The sequence below is a fragment of the Triticum aestivum genome, chromosome 7B (genome assembly GCF_018294505.1).
Source record: "Triticum aestivum cultivar Chinese Spring chromosome 7B, IWGSC CS RefSeq v2.1, whole genome shotgun sequence".
In the NCBI taxonomy this organism is placed as follows: domain Eukaryota; kingdom Viridiplantae; phylum Streptophyta; class Magnoliopsida; order Poales; family Poaceae; genus Triticum; species Triticum aestivum.
In genome coordinates, this window is record NC_057813.1 from 3,261,117 (window position 1) to 3,275,682 (window position 14,566).

Genomic DNA, 14,566 nt, shown 5'->3' on the forward strand with positions numbered 1-14,566 from the left:
CTTGTTTATATTTTGGAAATATTAAATACATATATTACGGAAAAATAGTTTTGTTAGTTTTTTTACAATTTTCATCATACGTCAAAACATGCACATGCATTGTAAAACAATGCTCAACTTTTATAAAATATATGTACCGTCAAAAAAAATGTATGCAACTTTCTGTAAATGTTCCAAGTTTTAAAAATGTGTTTGACATTTTTTAAATGTTATAAATGTAAATTAATTTTCATGTAATTCAATATCAAATCATACCATTCAAAAAAATCATTACATTCAACGTTTGAAAAAAATAGCATGCATTCAAGAAATGCTTAACAAAATTAATCATGTCTTTAAAAAATATTAAACATGTACATAAGATATTTTAGATGTATAGAAAAAACGTACAATGTGTATGAAAAAAGTAGATATCAAAACATATATTTAAAAAACTATTAATCATGTACTTGAAAAATGGTAAACGTGTATAAAAAATGTTTGTGATGTATATGAAAATGTATAATGTGAATGAAAGACAATTTAAAAACTAAACAAGAAAAAAGAAGAAAATGAAAAAATACCAAAAAACACAGAGAAAAAACAAACAAACCCGATGCGAAATAGTGAAACCCCAATAAAGAAAACCACAAACATAAAACTCACGCGACGGCTACAGTCCGGTTCCGGCCCAGTATGTCCGCGCCAGAAGCGAGACCTCGCAGCGGGCAAGAAATAACTCTGGCGCTTCAGGTCGAAAAGATGCACGTTCTGCGGGCCCAACCAACCGACGGCAAGTAAAGTGGGCACCCCCTCCCCATGTGCGGGGCAGCCCATGTGCTGAGCGGGAAGCCACCTCGTTTTTCTATTTTCCTTTTTTTCCTGTTTTAACTTTTTTCCTTTATAAAATAATTCAGGATTTTAAAAAATTATGATTTTGGAAAAAAATTTCATGACTTGAAAAATATTCGGGAAATAATGAATGCTCACAGATTCAAAAAAAATCATGAGTTTCTAGAAAACATTGACAATATTCAAAAATTGTTCGAAAAAACAGAAATTCTTCACAAAATTATAAACATGTTTCCAATTCTAGAAACAATTTTAGTAAAAACATAAAACTGATTCTGAATTTGAAAAATTGATCCTAAACATATATGGAATTTCAAAAACTATTCGTGAATTTGAAAATGTTGAAGATTTTTAAAAATGTTCACAGTTCATAAAATGTTCATGAATTTAAAAATACTCATGATTTCAATACAATGTTCATGAATGCAAAGTATGTTCACAAGTTTGAAAGATGTTCGCAAAAAATGAAAAAGAAAAATAAAAGAATAAAAAGGAAAAGAAAAGGAAAAAACAAAAAAAGGGGAAAAGATGAAAGGAAAACAAAATCCCAATACCGGTCGAGATAAAATTCAGAAATGGCTGGCCCATACGAATAGCGGGTGAGGGGGGTATGTGCTAGGTCACTAGAACCGGCGGAATAGAAGTGGTCAAGTTGGGTCGTAAGGATATCTCCAACGATGACCTAACCGGACACCGCATTTGTGATTTGTCCCCTAAAAAAAATTGTTTGCGGACATGAGGATCAGTCCAAGGACATGGATGTGGGAGGCGGCCATCCAAAATTTTCCGCATATGTCATGTTATATTTTGGAAGAATTTTAACGAAAATGGATAAATTTGATGCATATTTGAACACACCGGACAATATTCATCCATACTTGAATACTTTTTACATAAATCGGATGCTTTTCATCTAAACCGGAGCAAATTCATTACATTTAGAAAAATTTCTACTAGACTGGGCTCTAGCCCAAGCCTAAAATGACTACTGGCGCCCGTTCCCTATCTCCGGCCTGCCGTGAGCCCCGAAAAATGAAGCCCCGCCTCCTCCCCAGTCATGAGCGTCAAGAAGTGAAGTTACATGCCTCCATGTTGCCGACAAGCAGCTAATCGGCCGACTATGTTGAGGCCGCCAAGCTTGGCTTCAGCGGGAAAGGAGGAGCGGTGGCCTTCATGTGATACAAGCGCCTGTGACCTCATGTGCGTTACTCTTCCTTGTTGCCGATGACACTCGTGGACGTGCCGACTTCTTGGTCGTGGCGGCGGGACGCGGCCGAGTTGGCGACCTCGCCTTTGTCCTCGCTCTTGCCAAACACTTTATCCACTGCCTCGTCCATCTCCTTGTAGGCGGCCTCTAAATTTGCCTGGTACTGGTGGTAGCGCCAACGCTCCACAGACGGATGTCGCAGGCAAAGTGGTAGGACTCGAGTAGAGCCTCCTGCTCGGGCACGTCCACATCCAGCACGATAGCCGCGCCGACAGTGAGTAGCTCCTCCGTCCGCGCAGCTCGCCGAGGAGGCAGAGGTTGTAGGCCTGGTCGGCCTGCGCTTGCCGCAATGCGGCCTTCCAGTCCTCCAGCACGATGTCCATGTAGTGAGCACGGGCCTTGCCCATGGTGATGCCGACATTGACGCGTCCGCAGCGCCGGCCTCCGATGAGCTCGTCCATCTAGCGCCCTGCCAGCCGGCAGTAATGGCGACGATCTCCTCCTTCTGTTCGAACGAGAGGCCGTCCCATAAGGATTTGGAGCTCGAGGAGGTCATGGCGGGGATAGTGCTGCGAGGAATAAAGAGCGGAGGAGGGTGGATGGATGCGGTTGTGTTGCCGACCTATGGGGGTTAAATAACGGGCAAAGGGCATGCCAGACAACGAGGTCTTTAATGGCGGGCGGCAGACGGACGGACGAGTGGCACCAGAGTAGGTTTCTCGGCAACCGTGCGCGCTTAATGGAGGGAGGCGGATGAGCTGATGTTGTTTGAATGCGAAGAGACGAGGTGTGCATCGGGACGCAACAACACTCTCAGCCGGCGCGCGACTTCAATGCCGGCTCTAGTGATAGGTCACCTCCGCTCTGGGCCGGCATGGATCTGATGCTGACCAAAGTCGGGCGGGAACGCAGCCGAGCGAGAGAGAGAGGGTATTTTGGTGCGCCAGGTTAGTCAGACGCGGGCGTGGCAGTTGTCCGGAAGCCCGCAAAGCATCCTAGTTTGTCTCCGGTTTGCGAGAAAAGGTCCATCTGGACCTTCGAGCGGACCGATGCAGGACCGCATTGTAAAACACGTCGAAACCGCGAGGTGAGACGGTTACGGGCGTTTCGAGGGTCGGCGTTCGAGATGCCCTAAGTAATTATATGGAAGTAAAACGCAGTTGGCGTAAAAATGAAATAAAGGAGAATGCACAATAGTGTTTCCCTTTCTAAAATTTCTTTCCATGCGCCTGCCGCTTGGACGAGGATCCTCTGCCGTTCGGCAGGGTAGGGTGCCGTTCGACCACTGACTGATGGACCCATCGGGGAACAGGCCCACATGGCAGCGCCACAACGGCAGGAGCCGCACGTCAGGGGAGCCGCTTCCCCGCCGCTCCCCCTCCCCTCCTCCACTTTCCCCGCCGGCGCGCCGTGTTTCCGCCCCCAAACCCCCTCAAAACCCTGCAGAAACCTCCTCCCCCGGCCCCCTCCCCTTCCCCTTCCATGCTCCGCACCACCGCCGCGATGCTCCCGTCCCCCTCCTCCCTCCGCGCGCTCCTGCGCCTCTCCCGCCGCGCCCCACTCCCCCGCCTCCGCCCGCTCCTCCCCCACCTCCGCCCCCTCTCCTCCTCGCCCAAGCCCGCCCGCGACCCCCTCGCCCCGCCGGAGCCGCTCTCCTCGGCCTTCGCCGCCGCCGCCTCCAACCCCTCGACCCCCGCCGACTCCGACCCCGACTCCGACTCCTCCTGGGGCGTGTTCGACCCCGTCGCCGGCCGCATCGTCATGCAGGCACACCCGCCCCCTACCCCTCCCCCTTCCAGCTCCGACCGGGAGGAGGTGGATGACGAGGAGGAAGAGGTGGTGGAGGTGAAGCGGAAGGCGAGGCCGAGCGGCGGGAAGCGCGAGCCCAGGTGGGCGGATGTGGCCACCGCGAGGAGGGCCGCGGGGAAGGGCGGCAAGGCGCCGAGGGTCTCGTACGTCTGCAGCAACTGCGGGGACGGCTTCTCGCAGTGGTGGGGCACCTGCCGCGGCTGCCAGGCCGTGGGCACCCTCACCAAGTTCTTCCCGGGGGCCGCCGACTGCGCCGACGCCGACGCCGAGGGGTCGCACCACGCCGGCCGCTCGTGGATTCGGCAGAAGAGCAAGGAGATGGTGCCGAAGAAGCTCCGGGAAGTGACCAAGGGGTTTGACCAGGCGGGCTGGCGCATACCGCTGTAAGCTTCCTCACCCTCGGTCTGAATTTGGAGGAATGCTGGCTTCCTTGTTTTTAATTCTCTGAACTGCCGTGTGGATAAATTATGTTGACATGTTCAAATTGTTGAATGCCGTGCGCATACATGATAATCGGCTTTAGGATGGTACTTTTCGTGAAATGCAATTGCATATTCCCCTCATTATTAGCTAATGATGTGTATGATTGTGTTTGTTTACTTAACAGGCCAGGGACCTTTGGAAATGAAATTTCTCGGGTGCTTGGAGGTGGCGTTGTTCCTGGTAAAACATCACTCCAACCTCTATGGTACTGGTTGAAAGCAAACTTGGTGTAGGATCAGTCAAGGATCGTATCTGTGTAGATTCAGAACTGTGACATACTGACATCCATCATGCAGTTCTACCACAACTTTTAGATTGCTTAGGATACCCATGTCTCACCAAATACGGTGTCAGTCAGATGACGCTTTTCAATAGATGTTATTTTGACTCTCGAAATTAGCTTCAGAGTGAGCTGTCTGTGGCACATAGTGAGAATAGACTATCGAGCACTGCCACGTGCTCATAAGCTCTTAGCTCAACTTTTTCTTTCTTTCCACTTCGAGACTGTTTTTATCTTGCAATATTGCTTGATTTTGCTTGGAACTCGCATCGCATCTTCTGCCTACATGTTCTGCACTTGTTCTAGATTCTTGTTGTTCCATACTTCTTACTCAGTTTTTATCCTGATTCCTGAAATAAGTTTTAACTTTCAGATAACATGTTGGACATGAATATTCAGTAGTTACTGATAGACATAATCCTATATTCTTGCCCCTGCTTGCTCTAAGCCTCTAACCTGGACGCTGTCTGCATACACGATGTGCCACATTGGCACATCCCCATGGGTCCTCCAAATCAGTCGCAGCCTCCCCTTTCCTACCTCTACCACTCCCTATACATTTCAGCCACAAGCCCACAACCCCTCAACTGAATCTCCTCCCCATCTTTTTGAGTCCAGAATCAGGTACCTCTGCTCCTGCACATTCTCATTCATACGAGAATGCAAATTAATGGTTCATGTGTGTTTGCAAACGACGGCTACCAGCCTACCACTACAATTATATTTATATCTTGGGAAAACAATGAAACTTTATGTTTCAACTCAGTTTGTAGCTAATGCTGTGACCTATCTTTTTCCATGGATCAGATGCTGGCTTTAGTTGTTCCAACTTGTGGTTTTCGTCATGGTCTGAATTGAATATAAGCACTAGGGGTTGGTAATTTATTACCAGAAGGATGTTGTAGCTTCCCCTCTTATCTTTTAGTTCCATGTGAATTTTGTTTGTAGATCTCCAGATTGCAACTAATGAATGATTGTTGTGAAACCCAAGCAGCATAAAAGTTCCATACGGCTTTTGTGCGAGCTTGGGCCCACTACGTTTGCTTCTGATCTTGTGCCATCCCATTTTTGTATTACACTGAATCATTGACCATGTCTGGGAAAACCGCACCTCATGTGTTGCATGAAGCTTTCTGTGTTTCATGGCATCAATGCATTACCTACTGCTTTTCATTGTTTGGCCATCACACATGTGGTTTTGCAGGCTCCTTGGTTTTAGTAGGTGGGGATCCTGGTGTTGGCAAAAGTACATTGATGCTACAGGTAAAGATACACATCTGGCTATTAATTGTTAAATTGGCATGCCTTTTCTTGTGTTTTCAACCCATTAATTCCCTGCATGCGGTTATCTAGCTATACTTATGAATTTTAAAATTTATGTAATTACTCTTACATTTTGGGTATTAGAGTTTGGGATTTCTGCACCTAATTATTGAACTTTGGAATCTGACAGTATTTTTTCGATGTAGCTTGCTTCTATTGTATCCGAAGGTTCCGAGGACCATGGGTCTGCTCCTGTTGTGTATGTGTCTGGTGAGGAGGTTGGTTATATAGCTTTGCCCAATCTCCATCATCTGCACCTTCCAACTGTTTTGTGTCATTGTTGACAAAAACTTCATGGGTTGATCCATATGACACTCCTATGATTAGCTATTATCCTGAACATTCTTTGATAAAAAAATTGTGACTTTGTCCGCAGAGCATTGAGCAAATTGCAAATAGGGCTGACCGGATGAGTATCAGGTCTAAAGATTTGTATCTATACTCTAGTACAGATATTGAGGTAATATTATTTGTCTGGCATCATTTATATACTCATTTTCTTAGATTCATTGACCTTTGTTTTAAGGAAACACAAACATGCTAGAATAAGATATTTTAATTTTGTGATTTGAGATTTTTTACCAGCCGACAAAATCAAATAATTTTTATCTTGACCTCTTGGGAGAATCTTAGGAGACAGATTCATAACTGATAAACTATTGATGTCTCTCACTTGTTCAACAGGATATCTTGGACAAAATCCAGTCATTATCTCCAAAAGCTCTTGTTGTTGATTCAATTCAGACAGTTTATCTATCAGCATTTGCTGGAAGTGCTGGGAATCAAGTGCAGGTGTTTCAACCAATACATTTGAGATTATTTTCTTACTAAATTTTGAGTTCATGGAAGGTGCCATTTATAGTAGTTTTTCTTATCTTGTTGACTCTCCAAATGTTCAGCTCAACCAACTTCATGAATACATATCATGGTAGCTGATCGTGGAGAATTTGACCCATTTTCTGAATTTTGGTATTGGATCTAGTAACAGTTTATTTCTGTGAACTAGGTTACAGAGTACAAACCAAGTATTATTTAACATAAATTGTGATACTGAACGTGATGTATAATCTTATAAATGTTCATATTCATATCTTCGCTTGCTGAAAAGATCTCCTATTTTCCGTGTGGAGCATAGGTCAGGGAATGCACATCTGCCTTGTTAAGTTTTGCAAAAATGACAAATATCCCTGTTTTCCTGGTGAGTTACACACTGCGATATATTTATTCTATGTCCTGCATAAATGGGTGATTATGTTTCCTTGATTATGTTTTCTCTCTCTCTTCCTCTAGATTGGACACGTCACAAAAACTGGTGATATTGCTGGTCCTCGTGTTCTAGAGCACATAGTAGATGTTGTTTTGTATATGGAGGTTGGTAAATACTGATTTCTCGTACATGTTTTTGCTTGGTAATATTGCATGATTGTTTTAGAATTTTCACAGAAATTTATAGATTATACATGTGTATGCACCATTTTTTTGTTCTGCCTGGGGATGCGCTCTTTTAGCGATACATGCTGGGGAATGTCTTAAATATAATTGTTTTATTGTAAAGGATCTTTAAGCTCACCATTCCTGTTAAGAATTCACTAAGAGCAGTAATTATATACCAAAAATTTCCTTTGTCCACATTATTAACACCCAGGTGATAATTCATGAATTTTTTTTCTTAAAAGAAAATTCAAACAATCATGAACTGGTTGAATGAAATTAATTACGAAAAACCGTGCAACTTTATCACTAATAAGGTGTAAAATGTGTAAATTTTTAAAAACCATGCAACTTTACTCCTTTTTATGCAAGTTCATGTATTATACAGTGCAAGCCTAACAAGCTTGCTGCTCTTTTTTCAGGGAGAGAGATGCTTATCTCATCGACTGTTACGGTCAGTGAAGAATCGTTTTGGTTCAACAGACGAGGTATATGGTATACCCCCCCACCACACACACACACACATTGTTGTCAAATGTAATGCATTTCTTACTTAGTGTATAAAAAGCATCTACGTCGGATTTATCTGTCCTGTTAGTCCTAAGATATTGCTTTCTTTGTTGCCTATTATCTTCCGATGTGATACTCTAGTTCTGGTGGCTATTAATAATTTATCTGCATGATTAGGGATTTTTTTTGCTGTAAAACTTCCTCCAGCCAAAAAGGCGTTGCTCTAGATAAAAATAAGATCATGGAAGATAAGCAAAATGGCCCCTTCCTGATTCTGAGTAGATGTAACATGTTTATTCAGCAAATCCTAGAAGATAGTATTCATGGACCTGTCTAATGAAATTGACTTTACTTTTTTATGATGACAGTAAAATCTACTATTGTTACTGCTATGCCTTTTGAAAGCACTTCTCAGTTTTGGATGAACAGTTAGTTAAAGGAAAATAGTTCGTTAGCAGCATCTTTGTTCAAGCCATAACAGCATCTAACTGGGACCTTTTATGTCTAAATAGCTAGCCCCCGCTAACTATTTTAAAGCATATGCAACTATGCCACCTCATTCTCTCTCTCTAAAAAAAACTAAGCCACCTCATCACCTGAATAAGCTTCAGAAATTAAGTGCATGTTTCCTTCATACTCGGTTTTCTTCTCCCACACTTATGTTTTTTTTAACTCTCTACTGGTAACTGAGTGCACATATGATGTGATCAAACATATGCAATAGATACTAATTGGAATATTCATGTTCATACAATCAAATCTTACGGAAATTTATTGCAACCAATTCCCGCAGCAACACGTGGGGTGTCTAGTTACTAGTTAGTTAAGATACTTGCAACAAACTGGATTCTACTGCAACGCACATCAGCCGCAAACTGACCCTAAAGCAAATGTGTGCCACTTATGCCTTTTCTTTGGCCAGCTTGGTGTATTTGAAATGTCAGAACACGGTCTGCAAGCTGTTCTGAATCCCAGTGAGATGTTCTTAACTGAGCATGACTCTGATTCTGAGATACTGGCTGGGCTTGCTGTAGCTGTTGTTTTGGATGGATCCAGAACCTTCGCTATTGAAGTTCAGGTACTAGATATGATATCATTCTTGAGCTGTGATTCATTTTTCCTTCCAACAATTCATATTGTTTATTTTGTTCTTGTAGTGTAATATTACGTTGAGCTTAATTTTGTCAGAATGGAACATGTCGTTTGCTGTGAAGGTTTTTTGGTATAGGATGTAATAATAGTTAGGAAACTTAAGAAATAATTGTGTTATCAACTAGACTCGCTGTTTTGGAACTTTTATCAGTCTTTTGAATTTGGCACATGGTACTGCAGCTTTGCTCATAAGCCAGCTAGTTGCATGAAGCTTGCATCAATCTGTTAGATAGGCCACATACTCCCTAAAAAAGCTTTGTTTATAACGTTTTTGTCACTTCACTCTATGTTGGACCTTGTGAGGACCATTTGGACCATCTGGGTACTCTGAACTCTGAATATTGCAGCTGAGTTGAGACCATGGAATTTAAAGTTAATTTCCTTGAGACTTCCTTCAGCTCCGTTTGAATAAACTTTCACCTTTCTTTTGCACATTTTAGATTCCAATTCAAGAATTACGAGCCTTTCTGAGATGCAATTTGTGTTGTTTTTCAGGCACTGTCTGTTCCTGGTTCTCCTGGTCAAGGAAAAGTTGTTGGCACACGGTCAAAAAGGGTTGAGATGATAATATCAGTAAGTATTTAATAGTTTCCATAATACTTCCATCCTATAAAGCATTCTGCCCATATACTGTATATGTCTAAAGTAAATATACGTATAAGATCCAGCTGGATGGGCAGTATTCCCAGATTAGAAAAGGCAGATGGATAGTGTTGCACGCTTATTCTAGCTCCGCTAACCCCAGTATTTTGGTGATAGAGCTGCAGAAAAAAACAAATAATGCCAACTAACCTCTTTTCTCAACCCTACAGGTTCTTATGAAGCAGGCAGGTCTAAAACTTCATGATAATGTAAGCTCAGTTCCTGAATCCTCTATTTGCCTAGCTCTTTCTAGTTGCATGCAAGGTTTCCTTGTTAATTTAGAGACACTCAGACACAATCAGTAAGCTGGTGTCACGTGTAGGCTGGTTAGTTGCTTGATTGGCCTTCAAAAGACTTGATGAGTTAATTTGCACCAACATTCTGCCAAGCCACATATGTGCTCTGGTAGAGGCATCGAGACAAATGCTGGTGTGCTCTAAATTATTACATGGATGACAGTGGCCTATCTGTAGCAAGTATTATTGACACTTTCCGTAGTGTGCCAGGATTTGGGTCAATCTTTACTATAAATCAATCCTTTAGATGTTCTGTTTCCAGCTTTGTTCCCAGATTCTGATTCTCGTACTATTTTCTGTTTGCCATGCAGGTTATTTATCTGAATGTGGTCAGTGGGTTCGAGCTGACGGAGACTGCAGGAGATCTAGCCATAGCAGCTTCGATTTGCAGCAGGTCATTCTTTTTGTGGTTTATGTTTTGGAGATCTTAATTACTCCCTCCTTGAGTGGGTTCTGTCAATATTTCTGCCTATCTGTTTGTCGAAGTAACCCGTTTCCTCCTTGTTTTCAGTTTCTTGGAATTCCCTATCCCAAATGATATTGCATTTATTGGAGAGATTGGCCTTGGTGGTGAACTTAGAACTGTAAGTTTATATGTTTTTCTGCTTTGTGTGACCCTTGTTGGCTGTGAATATTCTTAGTTGGCACTTGCGGCTTATAGGGAAGAGCTTGTGTTTGACGAGGAAAACGTGCCTTTGGAAGATAACAAGAAGATGTTAATTGGGGAACAGGATCACCTATGTTCTTTCCCCAAGCCTGTAAGGCTATAATAGTGCTTAGCAATTGTTATCTCCAACCATTTTACTGAAGCCAATAAATATTACTACCACCAGTAGTTTTTGCAGAGCCATGGAGCTATTAACAGGTTCATAGGAGAAGTATGCCCCACTAACCATGTTCCAGCAACTACAGTGCCCTGACCTGGAAAACAACTTAATTAGCATTTTTTTTTCCCTATATTGTGATAGGATATGGTTCCCATGAAGAATTTGCAACACTATTGAGTACATGTAAGCCATTTATTGGCTTGTATGCTTCTCCTAATTATGCAAATGCATGTTACAATGGCTAACCTTTTGCTATACCTGATGTAGTTCTCACGTATGGATTTTATACATGCAAAAGTGCAAAATAAATCTTTTGGGTCAAGCAATTTACCATAAATTTGTTTAAATGGATATTGGTTTGTAAACGCCGCAGGGGGAAGAAGCCCCTGGGTCTTTAATTAAGCAGAGTGTGTGACAACCCGCCGTTGCGAGCATGGAAGTTCGAACGCGGGTGGGCAGGTGCGCATCAGCCCGCCCGTGTCAGCCGGGCTATGCCTTGGTCCACAATCCACAAGAAAACAATCTGTTCTTCATCATTTTGGACATTATTTTTGCTACATGTATTTCATAGATACATTGCGAATAAATGCTAGTGAATTTCTGACCACCCATCTAATACTAGTATTGCTTGTTGTGTCAAGTGGTCATGCATAAACGAGGAACTCAAACTGTTGGAAGAATAATCTGTAATGTATGTGGAAAATATGCATTAGTACTGTCGCTTGGCCTGCAGAGAAATAAATCTATTTACTATTGGAAGTACACCCTATGTGGCAACAATCCCCTATCACTTTGTTCATCTTTCAGTTTGTCCCATACACTCCAATTTTGCAGAAATTACAGAGAAATAATATGTCCAAGGAAATTTGCATTTGCTTATCCAATTTTATTTTGTCATGGTTGATTGTTTATTATTTTTGCCTGATCTATCTGAGTTCAAGTTTCTTTCATTTCTCCCTCTTTAAGGTGCCAAGAATGGATAAGCGGGTGATGGCTATCGCAAAGTTGGGCTACAGGAAATGCATTGTCCCCAAGACTTCGGAGAAGCTGCTCAAACCTCTCGATCTCGATATCCAGATCTTGCCCTGCAACAACCTGAAGGAGTTCATAAACACAGTGTTCCGGTCAGAAGTATGATGTTACATCCTGGCAGCGTGCTCTTCTTACAACTAGCTGATTGAGTGACAGTAGGTTTTTAGCGTGCCTGGGTCCATTGGTCAACCATAACTTGTTCGCTCATTTGAAGTGCCATTTTTACACTTCAACCGATCAAATCCCCAGTCATTTTGTGCATGATCCTTTTGCTAGGAACTACGGCTCACCACTCCATGCATGCATGATGTAAATCTTTGTCATCCCATCCTGGTTATGTATATACTCCCTCCGTTCCTAAATATTTATCTTTCTAGATATTTCAAATGGACTACCACATACGGATGTATATAGACATATTTTAAAGTATAGATTCACTCATTTTGCTCAGTATGTAGTCACGTGTTGAAATCTCTAAAAAGACAAATATTTAGGAACGGAGGGAGTAGTTCTGTTTGCCTTTTGTTGCATGGGCTCAGGTTCCACGATGGTTGATAATGAAAGGTAAGGAATCTTTTGTATTAACCAGTGTCCTTGTTCTTGTCATTTTTGGGGCTTCTTTAGTTAACAGGATTTCAGAATATGATGGAAATGGAGTAGAAGTTTGATGTCATGATATGTGGAAACCTACGGGACTGAAACACAAGAATTCCTCGTAGCCCATGTAAATATGTACACGAAGCGTTATATGCTGTAACAATGCCAAACTATCTTGTTCTATCACATGCCTCATTGCTAAGTACCACTACCATCAAGAACATAGTCAGAAAACTTTGAATTCAATTTTAAGCCAAGGCCTTCAGTTGAAGGTCTGAAGGCCTTGGTCAGCATTTGGTTTATGAGTCTGGCTAGGATTTATAGGCCTTTGATTTCACTAATAAAATATGTATAAAGGCCTAGAATCCATGCCCTGACTTGTCTCTCCCTAATAATAAAGCACGGATTGAGTTTGTCGGGTTCATCGTCACAATACGCTTCTTCCCGTGATTTTACGCTTTCAGTTTTTTTTCAACACGTCCATTTTTTTTCTTCAAAATCCAATGTGGTACTAATCTGCCTTATTTTGCCATCCTTGAAACGCCAAAAGATTGTAAAAAAGGCAAAAAGTTGCGTTAACCCGGATTCAAATCAGGGTCGCTCAGGGTTACGCCTTGCACCGCTAGCCAATTAGGCCAGCTCACCTTTCATGTTATCTCAAAGAAACTTAAACTATTTGAACATTTAAGTTCTCCAACACATGGGTCGAGCTGGGCCACTCCAAGGACGCACCCAACTAAATAGGCTTATTTGTTGCTAGATAATTAGTCCCACCTCGCCCTTTTCAATTTAATTGCACTGATTTATACAGGTATATGAGTTGTATGATAATCAACAAGGAGCCTCGAAGATTAACTAAGGAAGGATGAGACGTGGGTCGGCCAAATAGAGGGTGCATGAGAAAAATAAAGAGAAGGAATGAGTCGTTGCTGCATGAGAGATAAGGAGTGAATGAGAAAGGAAAAATAAAAGAAGGAAGGAGTCGCTGCTGGGTAATGAAAGAAAGGGAAAGAAAATATATGCTAAATGCATATACAAGAAGGAAGGAATAGCTGCTGAGAAAGGAAAGAAAGAGAAAGGAAATATATGCTAGAAGGAAGGAATAGCTGCTGAGAAAGGAAAGAAAGAGAAAGGAAATATATGCTAGAAGGAATGAGTAGCTGCTGAGAAAGGAAAGAAAGAGAAAGGAAATCTCATTAACATAAAAAGGTAACAATTTTTTTTCTATAGTTTTTTGATTATTTGTGAAGTTTAAGTGGTATTTTTTCAACTATTTAAGCATTTACTTATTTCATACCCAATGCAACACACGGGCCCTTTTGCTAGTATATAGTTATATACCCAACTGGTCGAAGCAGAAACAAAGGTAGAGCAAAACCCTTCAAAAATTTAGTAAAATCAAGCAAAGTTTGATTTTGGGGCAAGATTTCAAAGTTTTTAATAAAATCAACCAAAGTTTGATTTCGAGTCAAGATTTAAAAGTTTGAGATTGAATTTGTAGGGCCTTGCCCTCTCCGAGGAGAGGGAGCCCTTTCAGAAATTCTCAATGACCCACGAGGGCCAAAGAGGGGGTTTGGAAATAGTTTTCAACCAGCAATTGACGCGCCTCGGTATTACCTCACTAGCTGCGTCATTGCCCCAAGCGCAAAGATGCCTTCTTCCGTTCGCCCACGGCCCCTTCTTATACCCACCTCCATCCCTGCTACCTCTCTCCGTGAGCGAGGTGGGACTAATCGCACGATGCAGCAAACCAACCGGAGGTACGTATGGGCAAGCTAGCTCTCGTGGGCCGCTTCTCTGCTCAAGCCTCTTTCTTTGTACTGCACGGGAAGAGCTTCGGCCCATGATGGTCCGATTAGGAGGGCTCCTTGCCAACGTATTGTTTTTCGCTTCGATTTTAGGAAAAAGAACCATTCGAAAACATACTCTACCTTCACATTTCCATCTGCTCAAAACATGCAAGTGCATTTTTTTCTGCCGTGTATAAATGATGACCTTAATTATTATTTGTGCCTTACTTATTATAAACGGCAACAAAGGGAGAACTATCTTTCAACATTCATGAACAGAACAAGGCCACTCATGCCACAAAGAAACCCCAATTTAACATAATAGTATAATACTCGCCTGGTTTTTTTTTTCACAC

General features: G+C 42.2%; 1 protein-coding gene and 1 pseudogene across 1 annotated transcript; one reads left to right on the plus strand and one right to left on the minus strand.

Annotated features, from left to right (window-relative positions):
* The first annotated feature begins 3,505 nt into the window (after positions 1 to 3,505).
* Positions 3,506 to 12,220, plus strand: LOC123155615 (DNA repair protein RadA). Its single transcript, XM_044573766.1, has 15 exons — positions 3,506 to 4,230; positions 4,455 to 4,510; positions 5,815 to 5,873; positions 6,080 to 6,151; positions 6,310 to 6,393; positions 6,618 to 6,725; positions 7,069 to 7,131; positions 7,224 to 7,304; positions 7,787 to 7,852; positions 8,797 to 8,952; positions 9,522 to 9,599; positions 9,839 to 9,877; positions 10,276 to 10,358; positions 10,476 to 10,548; positions 11,758 to 12,220. The coding sequence occupies exons 1-15, from the start codon at positions 3,521 to 3,523 to the stop codon at positions 11,926 to 11,928; spliced, it is 1,899 nt and encodes a 632-aa protein (XP_044429701.1). The 5' UTR covers positions 3,506 to 3,520; the 3' UTR covers positions 11,929 to 12,220.
* Positions 12,221 to 13,921: 1,701 nt separating this feature from the next.
* LOC123163286 (uncharacterized) lies at positions 13,922 to 14,072 on the minus strand (annotated as a pseudogene).
* Between the last annotated feature and the right edge of the window lie 494 nt (positions 14,073 to 14,566).